The following is a 16216-nucleotide window of genomic DNA, read 5'->3' on the forward strand; positions in this document are numbered from 1 at the left end:
TGCCGGAAGGCTCACTCAGACATGCAGCGTTATTTAGTTTAAGGGAGCTTAAATCTGCTCTCAGCTTGCGCTGCGTCGAGCCTACGTGGGTCATCAGACGATGCTAATGCTTTCCAAGGTGAGCTCGGTCTAACGCCACGCGGCTCGCGCCATGCTTCGCCTTGACGAGTGAAGGGAGCAAGCCAGTCGGGGAAGCTCGCTATCGGTAAATTATCATACGTCAGCCGCGGAGTCGCCAAATGTCGCGTCGTCCTCCCCAACGAGTTCTGAATCTCGGGTCCATCTGAACCGGGGAAATCTTCCGACACGAAATCGAAGAGCTCGCGTAGAATCTCCCGGGATGGACGTGAGCAGTGATTTAGCTGATTTTTCCTCGACTGTCAGTCTGCTATGCCTAGAGGGCCCATCCTAGAACCTCAGAGTGTTGCCTCGTAACTTCATAATTAACATGGCCGCGAACATCCACGCAAGAACCTGAGCGGGCTGTTGACAAGTCTGCTTAGGATGCTGCCGAGGAGCATCCGCGGTGGGACGAGGAAAAAAGGATCCTTCCACGTCGCTGCTATCTTTCGGCGTTTGTGCGCGAATTGCCTTAGAATGGATTCTCGGAGCTCTTTCGATCGTAGACTCGGTAGGAGGTGAATGATTATATGGTTCTCAGGTGCAAATCGCGGAATGAGTACCTAATTGAAGGATAAACGGTCACGCCACGGAAATTGTCTGAATCCATGTGTCTAAAGTGCGTGTTTCTTCTTCCGCAGGTTTGAGGAATGCGAAACTCCCCTCGTTCGCGGAGCCGATCTCCAATGTCACTGTGGCCGCTGGTCGGACAGTTACGCTGTCATGCGTCGTCGAAAACCTCGGCGGTTATAAGGTAAGCATTTTCGCGAGAGGGCAAGCATTGGATATTCTCCGCTGATACGACTAGGAATTCCCTCAGGTCGAAAGGCAGAATAGGCTCGGAAGATGAAGACTGGTGGAGCTTTATATTATACCATCTAGCTAATATATCGGGAGAGACGCTCTCCTCACTACGAAGATCCGATTGATCGAATTTTTGGGGAAGTTCGAACGCCCTGAATTGGCTTGGGCTGTGACATCTCCGCTCTAGGACTGTGGAACCCTCGCAGATTAGGCAGAATCCCTATCCATCACGCAGCCATGGTTTCCCTCTGGGCAAGGAGACTCGTCAACCGAATCGTCCTTTCGTCTTTCGGCCAGTAATGCAGCCGCTCGTAGTCGCCGTGAATCTTTAGCGTCTCTTCACGTATTCATATCCATGGCAATTTGTGATCGGAAACGAGGAAAGAAGAGTCGGGAGGGGAGCGGGAGGAAGAATAAAGAGGAACTTCGTAAAGTCGGCTTTCGCAGCGCGTATATTCCTGTCACTAAATTCCTCTTTGCCGACGTCGCTAGTACAACTACCATCACTACTACTGCTTCCACTACAAGAAAAAGACTCAGAAAACGTCTCGCTCCTTCACTCACCGACTCGGACGCTCAACTGCAGACTCTGAAGATCTCGAAGCACGTACCGGCCGCTGAGAAATGGGCTCCAGCTCACGCCTTCGAGGATTGAGCTGCCCGCCCCCGACCACCGTCCCACTATACATTATGTTTATGTGCCCGTTTGCTATTCCAGTCATATGACTTTTCGTGTTATTCCATGATTTCGTGCGAAATCATTCTGAACTCCATCGAGAAGCTCGAGTCATTGAGGAATCACTTTGACACATTATCGAGCTCCCGGAGCAAGTGCGCGAGCAAGTCCGCCAAATTGAAACTTTGTGAGAGGGAGCGCGGAAGGGAAGAGATTGAAGTTCCGCGCAGGACGACTTGGGTCGGCTCGCTCGTCCCCTTCATTCATCCATCCATCCATCTATCTTAGCTTTATTTATCATCGTCGTTCCTTTTTAGGCGGTCATTAAATGTTTTATTCGAGGAAGCCTCTCCCCTAGTCGTGTGCTGTCGCTGTTGCTCGCATCTCGGTTGTCTCGGTTTTGAACCGGACGCCCCCTAGAATCTCCCTCGCCGTAATGGTGAGGAAGTTTCCCGTTTGCGGAGAACTCTGAAATTTCAATCCCCAGTCTGTCGTACAGTTCTGTGAGTCAGACGATCTTCCGCGGCTGTCGCCACGGAGACCGCCAATGCCCACCTGGGCTGATATCCGGTCGGACCCGTTTCTCTCCACGGTCGAAAATCCTCCGTGGGTTCCGGCCGTCTCCACCCCATCGCGGGATTCAGTGGATCAGATGCCTCAGTCCGATTATGCAAAAACGCGAACACGAACTACATAAGATTATCATGGACATGCGGTGTTTTGTCAGGCGCAATGTCCGTCTCATCGATCGTGTAAAGTTTCGTGACATCAAATTCGTAAGCAGGTCTATCGTGATTTCCATGGGGAATTCATTATAGCTCGAATCGATGAAACAGGCGCGGCAAGGAGCGATCTTCCGGGCAACTACTTTTTGAGGACGTGATAAGTTCTTTCCGGTGTCCCTTCCATGAACGCTTTCGGTTGACTCTCAAGGAACTGGTCAGGTTTCTAGCGGTTCCTCTAAGAAAAGAAAGAAGTAGCTCAAAAAGTCAAATTCAGAGATTCGCCGGGGGAAACGTCGCGTGTTACGTCCGCCTCTATCGTCTTCCGCTTGTTGTCTCCTTTCGAACGACAAATTCTTACCGAGGTGAACAAGCAGGCCGGCGGTCGGGCAGAGGACGAGGAGACAACGACAGTGAGGACGCGGTGCTTGAGTAGCAGCAGCAGCAGGAGGAGGCGTGACAGAGTTAAATCCTAGACGTGTCACTGAATGAATCAGGAGTTATTACGCACGCGACGGTGGGCTGCAACGAGCCTCAGAGCCGCACCAGGGACGGAACTGATGCGGGGAGAAGACTCGGAGGCCTGGCGCCCGGAAGTCTGTTTGAGGGACCTACTGCCGCCGCCGCTCCCAACAAAAAGCTTTCAAAGAAAGAAACACTGCCAAAAAATAACGAATATGGGCCCGATCGGGCGAGATGGGGTGATGAATAGGGGAGCCGACTGAGTGAGCTTATCGACAGAAACGGCTGTAGATGACGTTTGCACGAGAGAATAAAAAGAAACATTCGCACGCACGCAGACAGGCAGGCCGGCCGGCCGCCAGGCTGGCTGGGAGGCAGACAGGCAACGAGTCGATATTTAAACAATTTCGACCCGGGACGTGTCTCGAGTTGATGCAGGGAGAAGGAGGGAAAACCGATTCCTCTTACGCTTTTCTTCCCGATTTTCACGAATCCGCCATTTTCATACCCCGATAACACCTTCATGTACGCATGCCTGAATACTAAGCGCTTCCCATAGTCGACCTCGGTCAAGTTGCGTATCAAGCGCCAAAACGCCTGTTCAGGCAATCATGTAACCGATACAGCCATGGGAACGTCGGCTAGGCATGGAATCCGCTCCGAGCCCCTTTTCTATCCGGGCTGAGGGAACTTTGGCACACGGGACTCGCGAGGGTATTTCCTGGGATGGGGGACCTACCGCGTACCAAAGACTCTCCTTGTCCTTTTCATCATTTCTCGACGAGATTTTACGACGAGGAAGATTTACCGCTTGATTGGCACCGATGCCGATCGGCGTGTCCATCAAGGATGAGAATTGAAAGAGAGAAAAAATTATGGGGCATGGAAGGGTGAGAGACGAACAGGTGACGCAGGCGTCGGGTTGTGATTAGTGAGTGAGCCCAAAGCGGAACTTCAAGCCGATCGTGAAGATGCTAGACATCATTAGCGGGGTATCGACCTGATTTTCTCGAACCACCACTTCGTCCCTCCTTCGTCTGGCAGTCGCCAACGCAGTTCTCCTCTCTTTTTCCTACTCTGGGCAGCCATTGAAAACATATGAATAATTTATAAGGCGCCTTGACGTCGGTCGATCGTTCGGTTTCTCGGTCTACGCCGACGTCAGTGGTTGACATGGAGAGGATCCTGTTGCGATATTTCCTGCGAGGGAAGAACGAACGATCGAGCAGACGAGCGAGACAGCGAACAAGCGACGAACAAGCATCGGGATCAAAGGTCAGGGAGGAGAAAACGGCTCACCGAAAAACGAGCCAACAACAACCGCTCCGGCGGTCGCGGCAAGAAGGGGTACGATGGTTCACAAGACGACAAGTTGTCTTCTTTTATTGCTTATTTACAACGCAACAACCGAGTGAGCAAGCGTGGCCGAGTGCGTGAGCAATCGAACTAAACGGCGGAACAGCTTATTAGTTGGCGTATAATGCGCTCAAATAAAACTGCAGCGCTCTAAACCACTTCGCGCAAAGACCTCGCAATCGCTCCGTGGAGTCCTGTATGATACATACGGCGCGGCGTGTCGTCGGCGCGACGCTTAATCCGCCGGAATCCCGCGTAGAATCCTCGATCTACAAGATCGTGTTGGAATCCATGGTGGGCGCCCCTGCGTTTGCTTACGATACTCGTGAGCCAGATCGGGAGGAGAAAGGTCGGGAAGTGCTCTGACTCTGGCCGTCCGCGCCGGGCAACAGTTGACAAACGGCCCGCTCTCTTCTCAAGTGGACTCCCCTCTCCCATTCGTTGTCGACTCGACCGACCACGCAACGAACGAGAAAGTCAGTCAAAGGGTCCATCCGTCCGTCCGTGCGACAGGAAACGAAGGCGCAACGCGAGAATGGAAGGAAACATTGAGTGCGGACGCCCGCTCCTTCGACCGACCGAGGGTAGCTCGGTGCGGAGAACGCGCGATCTCTGGCTGAGCGAGTAAGCATTTCTTCGCCGGCGGAGGACGATGTGACGGATGGAAAACGTCCGTAGCGTAGGGGCAAGAAGCGCCAGATCGCCTTCCCGCTTATGGGAAAGAGAGGAAGCGCCCGCTCGAGTCGGCTCGGTGCCTAATTGACTCCCCGCGTCGCGTCTTTTTCGGGGGAAAAAAGACAGATTTGATGAGAAAACAAATAAAAGAGGGAAAAACCCGACCGTGGTTTCCCGCCGTTTTTTTCCAGCGAAAGATAAAGATGAGAGAATATCCGCTAGACCGGAACGTGTCCATTACGCAGCGCGAGAGGAAATGCAGGCAGACTAGTCAGATCATAGTTTAATTCGCCCAGAAAAACGTTCAAGGGGCCACGATTCTCTGCCACACCGTAACGTTGTCTTCGATCCGCGGATAGCTATGTCTCAGGCGAGGTGAAATTTCCTCGGTGGACAAGTTCGGCTCACAGTGAGGTCGATGAGCTTCTAGATTTTTGTTAACACAGAGGAATAACTCCACCGATGAATGATCATGGATCCGGGGTGAGGTCACCCTGCTTCATGTTTCCAAATGACGGGCCTGGGCGAGCGAGCAGAGAGTCAGCGAGCGTGAATTCCCTCCAAGCATTTCTTCGAGGAACCGCTCCGTAGCGTCGTTCCCATCTCCCGAACCGGTGAGGAGCTCCACAAATCCCAGGACCAAGGAGTGAGACAATAGTTTCCCACTCTATTCGACTACCGGTTGTCTGAATCTGTTGACGTCTTGCGTTCGAGGCGAAAATTCGCTTTGCTCGAGGAAGGAACAGAGAAATCTTTTTTTGATCAGGGCTCCGAATAAAATGTTTGTTGCTCTCCCAGCTTTCCGCGGGAGGAAAGGCCTCCGGACGGTCCGTCGCACAGACTGGACCCCAGCTCCCAAAGTGAATTACTCCTCCTCTATCGTGGCATTCTTTCCCCGGTCGCTTTTCCCTCCTGATGTGTACTCTCATCCGATAAGATCAACGCTATTCAGCTGGACGTTGGCCACGTCTGCAACGACGACGTAGATAGAGAGGGACATCCTAACGGAACTTTGCTCAGCATTTGTACAGCATAACTCGACCTTATTCCTTTGTATCGCTCTTTTCTTTCCTTCTCCCGTTGTTGTCAATGCTCCCGAGAGGTCGCTGGATTTCTTCCTCACGAACGCCTCACAGCCCTCATTTTGAGAATGTATGCGCTTCAACGCGGACTCCATTCTCGAAATAGAGCCCGTACGAACGAATCGCTGTGTAAACATGCCTTGTGTAACCCCATCCCGGAAGACTTTCCCGGGAGGAGGAACTCAAGGGATGGGTACTGGGATGAGATCGGTCACTGTCCTCCACTCGGCATTAATCTTGAAATCATTTTCCAGGTGACTTGGATGCACATCAATCGCCATATGCTCATCTCGATGGACCGTCAATTGATCACGACCGATCCCCGTTTCGCCATCAGCTCGAATGGCGAACGCACGTGGTACTTGACCATCTCGAAGGTCCAGGACATGGACAAGGGCGAATACATGTGTCAAATTAACACGAACCCCATGAAAAAGATGATGGGACACCTACACGTTGTCGGTAAGCTCATTCACGGCGGATTCTCTCGCTCGATCGTCGAAACACTCCTCCGGGCTCACAGTCCGCCGTCAGTGGTAGAATCGGGACGAGATATTCGGTCCTCGAGGATGTTTCGGTCTCATTGCTATTATGTTTGGGCCTCATTTGCGGACGCGCGTAAAATCCTCCAGGCTCATGAAATCGAGCCCAGCCAGGATTCCTCCTGGAACATGTGTGCGACCAAGATACCGTCGAGGAGCGGAGAGCAGAGCGGCCACTGGACTTGGACGAGCTGGAAGCGATGCGGCCGTCAAACCCGAAGATCCTTGGCATTGTACGCCCTCAACATCCAGGCGCCATCCATTACCAAGCCCCGTACCCGTCCGCCCGTCCGAACCCTTGATCCTTTCGATTGGCCCTCGACCCCTCCCCTCGCCTCCATCGCCGCCGCCGCCGCCACCAAAGCCGCCACCCGATCTCCCTGCGAGGTCCCTCTCGGCCCCTGTTTGCATGCATAGACAAACGCATGCTGTATCGGCCTCTCGAGACCAATGAGGCGGTTCGTGTACTATACATATGCGACTGGGATGGGTTGCCATTACACGCTAGCACACCGCCACATGAGCTGTAACACAAGCAAAAAGGTAGCTGGCTGAATCGGCTGCCGATTCGTATCAGCATTGTATCATTGTGGTGGTCGTTGTTGCTGCTGCTGTTGTCGCTGCCGTAGTTGTTGTGATAGCTATTGTTGATGCATGACAAACTGGTTAATATTCGGAAGAAGGCGGCGATGGCGGCCGCATCCACAACGGCGGCGGTAGCAGCAGTCACAATAGAACGATGTCATAGTACCGGGGACACCACTGTCATTAACGCCGGTCCTGCCTACTAAATTAATTAGGATGGACACCACCACAATGCTTCACAAATAAATGCCTCCATGTAGAACAACTCGCCGACGATAACCTCTACACGCACAGATACATTCATATCTAACGATGCCCCCTCTCTCATTGGGGGAATACCCTTTTGTCCTCGCCGCCCCTCCGACGTTTTTCAGCTTATGCCCCCGAAAGCTCGGTCTCGCTCATCCTCTCGGGCTCGTACTCCCGAATGAACTATCTCACCCTTTCGTGCTCCCGTGGTCCGGAGAGAATCGAACCTGACTGAAGAGGCGATCGGCTTGATACTGAAAACACGGGGAGATGTACGACGGAATCTTCCATCGTACATCTCCCCCTGTTTGCACAGCATTCCCATGTTCTACTCTGGACCAGTACTCCGCTCCTACTCTCTCCTCCATGTCACTTTCCTATCCTGCTGTCTTCGAACGTCGGAAAAAGGACCCCGACGATTCCGCATGCGCTGGAGGACCCCGTCTTGTTGATACATGGGGGAGGAAACGTCTCGGCGATGGCGTCCTCGATTGGCGAAAGCCGACCAATGTCCCTGCGACGAATCGGAGGGACGAAAATTACGCCCGCTCACAAAAAAAAGGAGCTTCGCAATCCCGTTTGTCTGTCGTCGCTACCACCGATAAGCAAGAGGTCGGGACAGCCGCGGCGGTCGCCACTGGTCACCTCTATCTTCTACCATTAGGGCAACTTTTAATGGCTACGTTTATAATGATTTTTACCTCCGTGTGCCACAAATAGCTGCACGCTGATCCGATAGCGAGACCTGGTCGCCAAACGCTTCGTTGACGTTTCGTAGGCGACGATAATTCGGTCCATGGGAGACGGGAAGGAGAAAAAACGGCTCGTCGATAAATATCTGGGTCTGCACTTGTTCGATCAAGTCGATGAACGAGGCGAAAAATCGAAATTTGAGAAATTCTCCTCAAATCCGCGTATTGGTGACGGTAATACGTGCGTTCACGACACTTCGAGGAAGTAGTTGGAGGGCTGAAACGGTGACAAGAGGAACGTTTTGCTCCGTTCTCTCCCGACAGAATCGGTTTGCGGATCTGACTGCGGGCTCTACCCCGCCTCCGTAGCGCAAGCTCAAAACACCAGCAGCAGCAGGAACCGAGGAGAACGAGGACGTCGTTTTTCGAATGTGTGATCAATGCGCGAGAGTTAATTAGAAAAGATCGCTCGTCGGATCGCGTGTTAAGTCCAGCAGAAACCCAATTGAAGCTTCGTGGACGGCTGTCGGCTGCTCCGACCGCCTGGCGGAACGTCACCCCGCCCTCTCATTTCCCCCCGCAAACCGCGGAAGGGGGGCCGACTGAGAGACTGACTGACTGACTGTCTGGCTGACTGACTGACTGACTGACTGACTGACTGACTGACTGACTGACTGACTGACTGACTGACATGCTCTGTGGACGACCAGAAGCACAGCAGCACTTGCGGCGGCAGCAGCAGCAGCAGGAGCGAGGTTCTTAGGCCGCCCATGGTCGAATGCCTTCTTTATCCCCTTTTCCTCGGCCCTTACGGTGTCCATGATGAGTCGCGTCCGTTTCCTCCGGGCGAGAATGAAGCACGCAGATGTTCTCAAGAGAGATCGGCGCGACGTTCGAGAGAGCGTCCGCCGTCGCCCCGATTGTTCTCTCTGGCCGACCGTTTTAGCGTTCGGTTTGGCGATCGATCGCTTTCTCTCTCTCTCTTTCCCGGAGTCCCGGTAATAGTTCTCTCCTCTCCCGGCGACGGGGAAATGATCGGTAGGAGCATTTTTATCTGCTAACAAGTCCCTGGATTGAGCGAGACTCTCCTGCGGAAAGCCAAGCGGCCAAGTCGAACCGGCTACCGACCAGACTCGCTGCACGGTCAGTCCTGTGATATATGATGGTCGGGCCACGCACAGATAACCTCACCCTGTCGCTGCGAGCCAGTCAAGCTTCAAAAAGCGTAGAGACACCGGTGGACGCAGCGGCGGCGGCAACTTCGGGAGAACAGGACCAAGGAGCATGAGGACGTTGCCGCCATCCTCGTTCTGTCTTTGATAGAGAGTCTCTCCTTATGGCTGCTGGCGAAGAGTGAGCGACCGACCGACCGGCCGGCCTCATAGGCTTATGAGGCATGAAAGCGATAAGTGATAGCTCGGTCGGCTGGATTGGCTCGGACAGGTTCTAAACCCCTTTCTCCTGGGGCCCTCTTTTCGTCATCCGATTCCCCATCCGAGATCCTCCCGAGCATCCGTCTGTATTCACCCCCGTCGGCACGGAGGGGAACCTCTCATGGTTCCAGAGCTTGTCGACGACGTCACTGATAGGAGTATTGTGACTTCGCAGGAAATGAGCTCCATTGCTTCCCCAAAAAAACTCTCCACCTCTCTGTGCAATTCTTTTTCTGCGTTGTCCTCCACCGCTCGGGGTACAGGCGCTACCGTCTCTGCCGAAGATTCACCTCAATTGCCGACATTTACCGCGGGGAAAGCTTAGAGCGGGGATATTCTGGAAGAATAGGCTTGCATTCCTCAATTCATGGACCTCATCATGATGAAACCATCACCATGTTGTGGCATTCTTTGCAGTACCGCCGAAAATCGACGAGGAGTTCACGTCAAGCGAGGTCACGGTCCGCGAGAACGCCAACGTGTCGCTGAAATGTCGGGCGACAGGCAACCCAAAGCCCGATATCCGGTGGAAACGCGATCACGACCTCAAAATCTTCACCTCGCCCGAGGACAAAGGTGAGTTTTTGATTCCGGAGAAGGGCCATTGGGTTCATATTCTATTGGATATGCCGGCTCGGTCCACGGATCGATCGATCAGCGTCTTCAATTATGCGGATGACTCGCGCCGGAATTTTCCCAAAATGCTCCTGACCCCACGAGGTCTTAGGATAGTATACGGATTGGCCCACCTAGTCTGTCCAGCATGCTCCGCGGAGATACTGGACAATAATCTCTGCCGAATGAGGCCAGAAGCGGGCACGCAGATTGTGACGTGTTGCGAACACTGGATGCGAACTTTTGAGAAGGAAAAAGTCTGAGCCCTATCGAACTTCGGACTGTGAACAGATTCAAAAATGTTTGAATGTCAAAGCGCCGAATGAGACGTTGAATAAATTCAGGAGAGGCAAGCGACAGACTCGCAGCCGACCCGAAGATGTGAGCCGGCTGACAAATGTAGCGAGCAAGCGGGGAATCGTCGCAGAACTTTCTCCAACTTTCGACCCAGTGGTCTCAGTGGAGCGTGGCTCGATCCCGAGATTTCTCCCTCATTGTGTCGATCTCCGAACGTTTTTCTGCATCTTAAATCCGTCATTCTTCTCTCCGCTCTGACGGAGCATTCACTGTGTTACTCTCCCGGTGGTCGGCTTGCGACTCTTCCAGTGTGTTGGGTCGTCCTCAAGCGTGACTCTTCACTTCTGATGAGACCGACATCACAGCCACACGTGAGTTCGGCACGCGGCAGCGCGTTGGATGATTTTTCGAGGCGACTTCCTCTCCCGCGGTCAGCGAATCAGTTGCGCTCCTGAGGGTCATCGTGATTCCGACCGTAATTTTTCGGTCTATAATATTATTCGTTTCACTCTCGAGGGTCGATTGACCTTCGTCGCTCGGAACCGGAGTTCGTCTCCTCTGCTGCGGTTTGCCGTCGGCACGCTACCCGGGTTTCTTACCCGATGAATGCGCGGTGGGATTCCTTCGACGATATCGAAATTTCCCCCGATCCCCTCTTGATAATTAGCGAGTGCGTGAATCGGAGGCTCCCTTAATTGGTTGGCGGCTCAGTGGGTCGTCGGAGTGATAGACGCGGAGCCGATCTTCCCTCTGCGATCTCTAACTCGTTATGCGATACATGTCTCACGGTCTCCGTTCCCATTTCTCGCGACGCATTCGCTGGCTAAGTGCATTCCCAACCAATTTTATTACTTATCCCGCCGATCCATAAGGGAGGAAGCCGAGCAGATGAGAGGAATCTTGGTATAGCTGAAGGATGGGAGTTACGAAGTTCAGAGGGATGGGTAAGGAAATAACAGAAAGCGAGACATCTCTCTGGCTCGGGTGAATGAGGAGATGAATGATTCAGAAGAATCCGGGAATTGAATCGGGTGCGAAGAGGATACAGTCAAGTGCCGCGTACTCAGAATTTCCGGGAGCACCCAACAAAGGGTTCGAATATATTACAACAGGCATAAACATCTGATTCTAAATTGAGGGATTCCAGCTTTGAGGAAAATCGGGTAAAATTATTCCGAATCAGCGAGATTTCCAAGGTATAAGAGTTCCAAGTCAGCGGCACTTTACTGTACTCGAAAGAGCATTTTACTCTCATTCGCTTTGCGTAGAGTCCGTCTGTCAATGGGATGACGCTCCCAGGCAGTGATTGTATGGGCGAGAAAAAATCAGGGGAAGACGTTCGACTCGGTGCTCACTCACTGCCTTCATCCACTCCATTCCTTTCTAAGCTCTAGCAGTCAGCTCTACGAAACGATGAGAACTTCTGATTTCCGAGCCTGAGAGAGAGGAGAAGAGAGAGAGTATGTGCAAGAGTGCCTTAGGATAGACACATTCTACATCTGAAATGCTCAATCGAGCGATCTCTTCTCCTGCATCAATCGCAGCTCACAGTCAGCGTGAATCCCGTCTTCTAGATTTTCCTGTGCAGAATGTTTCACTGAAATTCTCATTCTTTGGGACATCAGTATATATCTTTCGATCCAGAAGCGATTGACGTCTTCCTCGAGAAACGCGACCCAGGCTGATCATCGGACCTCAGTGGGGCCGTACGACCCGTCATGAACGATTCTCCGACGGCTTCTCCCGGCTCCTGACTGAGTGTCCCTTCTGGGGTTTGATGTCCTTTTTCTGCGCAGCACTCCGGTGCGAGCGGGAAACGGGAAGAGCCTCGGTATCGAGCGAGAGCAACTCGAAGTCTCACATGTCCGTGGGCATGCGAGTGGGTTGCTGGCTTGTCCGCCTGTCCGCGAGCCATCTCCGTCGCAGCCACAATAGTCTGTGTGGGAGTTGTGAGATTCTTCGAGATCGCAGTCGTTGCTCCCATTCCGAATTCAACTTCACTGTCCATCAAATCGTGCGGCGCCGTCTTGGCGGGCTTCCCTCCGAGTTGCGCTCTGCCGCCCCGAGTTCTTCCTCTTCTTCGGACTCCCGCACGGCAACAACAGCTACGACGAGTACGGAGCACTCGAGCGACCAGCTACTCAGTCAGCCATCCACCGACGGGCACCTACCCCTTGCCCTTTCATTATTGCCTCATGCACACTCGGCTCGTCTCTCTCAATACATGTATATTTTTTTCCTCTCCGGAGAAGAGCTCATGTATAGAGCTCCCGTAGTCCAGCTATATACTACACCGAAAACCGGTCCGACAGATGAATCGAACTCTGGATGAATTGAATGATACCCGATTCGAGGAATTTCAGGTTTCTTCAGGAAGAAGGAGAATCCCTAAAACGGTTGACCTGAATTATTTTCACTTCAGGAGTTATCCTCCACCATGGCGAGTATCTCAACATGAGTCGAGTTCTCCGCCACATGATGGGTCCGTATTTCTGTATCGGGTCCAACGGAGTCCCACCCTCGATCTCCAAGCGGATCAAGGTCAATGTCGCATGTGAGTGTCACTTTCTTATCTATTTCTGTCTGTTTCCTCCTCGCTCACTCGACAATAGCCTTTATTGATATGTATGTATGTATCTTTCGGCAACTGTGCGATCACCGTCGAACCGAAGAATTTCGGTCTGGACCACATCCCGCGCGGCTCGTAACCCGCGTCTCCTGCGAACGCACGAAGATCGATAGACATACGAGCGGAGGGAAAAATGGCACCGATCTCGAGTCGCTGAGTCCTACCCACCTAGTGGCTGGCTGACATTGTGCGAATTGCAGTTCCGCCGATGACATGGATCAAGGAGCAACTCCAGGGAGTTTTTATCGACGAAAGTGTGAATCTCACGTGTGAGATAGAAGCCTATCCCAGAGGGGAAGTGTTCTGGACACGTGACGATGGAGACCGAATCGAGCGCTCGGAACTATTCGATGTCTCCATGGTGCCGAGAGGTCCAGAGTATCGTTACGATGTCGTCCTCACAATTCATAGAGTGCGACATGACGACCTGCGTTCTTACAAATGCGTAACAAAGAACGCTTACGGCGAGAACGAGGCAACGGTCAACTTAGTCCGTAAGTTAATCCACAGTCCGTCGATTCTACCAGATTGTGATTCCTGATGCTATCCGAAATTACTCGAAATGTTCGAGCCTTCCTGGAGTCCGTTCGGAATGGATCCCGTCCGGGGTACGGATGGAATTTTTCTCGACCGGCTCCTTCAATAGACTTTCCGTCCTTCAGAAACTCTACGACCAACGCAGCCGACCACGAAAGCAACGAGACCTCCAAGAAAACCTAAGAGTGAGAATTTTGATATTTGTACCTTTTCTTTATTTATATTTCGCGGATGGTGATTCGTCGAAGTCACGACCGAGTCTGCCCTTACAGCGAAAAAGCCGACCTCAACTCCCAAGTTCAGCCATCCCACGAAACACCGTGAGTATATCAGGTTCTATTCTACTACGCTCGGAATCTCGCGCTTCCCGGGAATATTCCGCTGACCATTTGATTTCTATGTCACAGACTCGACAAGGATCACGTCAACGGAGCCCTACGAAGAACATCCATCGAACAACGGTGAGTACTCGGTCAGAGATCTCCGGACGCCTTCACAGGGTTCTCGGTCGAGAGTTTCGAATCGAAACACAGGTGTCTGTTCGACCGATTTCGAATGTAAGCGAGTTCCGGACACAATAGAATAGGAATCTCAGAGTGGAGGCACTCAAAACGGAGCTCAGAGGTCGATTCCAATCGAGTCTGGCTCCCTCGACCAGCACCGTGTAGTCTACCTGGGCTGTAATGACAAATGTCAATTAGGGGTCAGTTTCAATATACCATTCGCTGATAGGTGAGGAACAGCGGTGAGGGCATCCAGGAATTGAGCACTCGGTCTCGCTCTCCTGAGTCTTTACAAAGACTTCCGAACTTCTTGAGAGAAGCGCGACGCGGAGAAATTCTACGCATACCCGGAATGCGACCTCAATTGAAATCGATCTCAACAATGGATCGAATGAGGCTGACTAGAGGGAGACAAAATCCAACATTACTCTGCTTCATTTCAGAAATCGGTCTCTACAGCGATTCAACGGCTGATCTGAAAGCTTCTTCCTCACTGATCTCCTTCTTCATTGTTGCACTGTTTGTCTTCAGTCAATGGCGGTTATTACAAGCCGCTCGACATTAATATTCACAGGAAGAGCTCCATCCGAGCATCGTGAAGGTCTAAGCATCAAGAGCTAGAAAATAATGATGAGGATGATTCGAAACGAGAGGAGGGTGAATGGAGATTCCTCCAATTATGACTTTTTCGATGTTCCGAGTGACTTCAACGGGACTAGAAGACAATAAGCAGGGTCACCATCAGGCGAGAAATGAGGCAAAACTGTGAAACCTATTTTTGACTGTGGTTCGTTCGTGGACACCGGGAGGTCTCGGAAATTTAGCGAGCGATGAGCTCGGCTATCTCAGAACTAGATAGAAAGACAGCTCTGCTTCACCCAGACAGCGGCAGGGACCGGTACTTCTCCTTACGAATGGAGAGAGAGAGGATTCCGAGAGAGGATTCACAAGGGAAAATTCAATTCCTCAATTCATCGATGACGAGTGCGATCGGTACTAGTCCCACGACCGGCAGAACATCTGGTCTCAGTGATTCGGAATTTAGGTAATCTCGAGCTAATAGTTTAACATGATGTCTTCGCCGGTTGGTGCAATCCTCAGCAGAAGAGAGAGAGGGAACTTGCTTGTCAGCATTCGTTCTTGGCTCCGCCCCAAAAAGTAGACGTTTGCTCTGCGGTGAAGTCTGCCATACTCATCGCCGAATGATCTGCAATCAGAGGGAGGACGCGGTCTCAAAATCGAAGAAGATGCAGACGAGGAGTCCGACGGAGGAAGAAGAATAGATCGGCGAGCTGACGACGGACTTGGGTGATAGCGTGTGAGTTTGAAGAAGGGTTGCGAGACTCTGGCGACGCAAGTGCCAAACTAGTGAAGGTCTGCCTACATTGTTAGCGGGAGGATGGGATGATTGACGTGAGGAACGGGGATCCGCTGGACTGACCGTCGCTGAAGCGACGCCGGACTTCGCATTCAGGGTTCGCGTTCGAATAGTGATTATAATAGCGCTTGCTCCGGAAAAAGAACATTTTCGAAACCAATCGTCGCCGGCACGATGACGCTTCTGAAGCTTCCGCTCCTAGTGCCCTCCGGAAAGGGCTGTCTGGTCGAACTTTTGGCCCCCGCCGATCTCCTCGAACCCCGACGGACCGACGAGAGTTTCCGTATCCAACTCTTCATCCGCTTGTCCGACATGAATACTCAACATTTCCTGTTTCCCTGTCTGAAAGAAATATATCACGCCGACGGTCGGAGTCCAGTGCGCGTTGACAGCCATTCCGCATACGAGGGATTCCTTATCAGAAAAAGGATTCAAAAACCAGAGGGCACATGAGCGGCTGGCTGAAAAACTCTTCAGATTTTTTTAGCCAACCATCCGGGATGTGAGCCATTGTCTGCGATCGGATAGCATTCAGAGAATGTAAATAAATATCCGGTTTCTGAGTCTGCTTACTCCGTGAGAATGAGACCGGGGGGAACAGACAACAACTGGAAACGGAAAATAAGTGAACGTTGGAACACCAGACCATGACGAATCGAATGCAATTGTAAAATATTGGGGGGTACATCACCGGAAGACGGATTCTTTGTGTTGTGCACGTTTATTTACGACATTCAAGGGAATCCCTACCTCGTCGGGGTCATCGCCTTCACGTCTCTCGCAGATTCGGAAGGAACATGATTTGAAAAGCCCCTCTTTTCGAGAGAGTGGGATTCCTCTGTGCCAGGTAAACTGTTGA

General features: G+C 52.1%; 1 protein-coding gene across 1 annotated transcript; it reads left to right on the forward strand.

Annotated features, from left to right (window-relative positions):
• The first annotated feature begins 772 nt into the window (after positions 1-772).
• On the forward strand, positions 773-14544 carry LOC100905018 (lachesin). The gene is made up of 9 exons (XM_029112861.1): positions 773-874; positions 6152-6359; positions 9816-9974; positions 12733-12864; positions 13140-13433; positions 13602-13661; positions 13749-13796; positions 13884-13937; positions 14423-14544. The coding sequence occupies exons 2-9, from the start codon at positions 6161-6163 to the stop codon at positions 14542-14544; spliced, it is 1068 nt and encodes a 355-aa protein (XP_028968694.1). The 5' UTR covers positions 773-874; positions 6152-6160.
• Positions 14545-16216: the final 1672 nt, after the last annotated feature.

The sequence above is a fragment of the Galendromus occidentalis genome, unplaced genomic scaffold, assembly GCF_000255335.2.
Source record: "Galendromus occidentalis unplaced genomic scaffold, Mocc_1.1 scf7180000077530, whole genome shotgun sequence".
Lineage (NCBI taxonomy): Eukaryota > Metazoa > Arthropoda > Arachnida > Mesostigmata > Phytoseiidae > Galendromus > Galendromus occidentalis.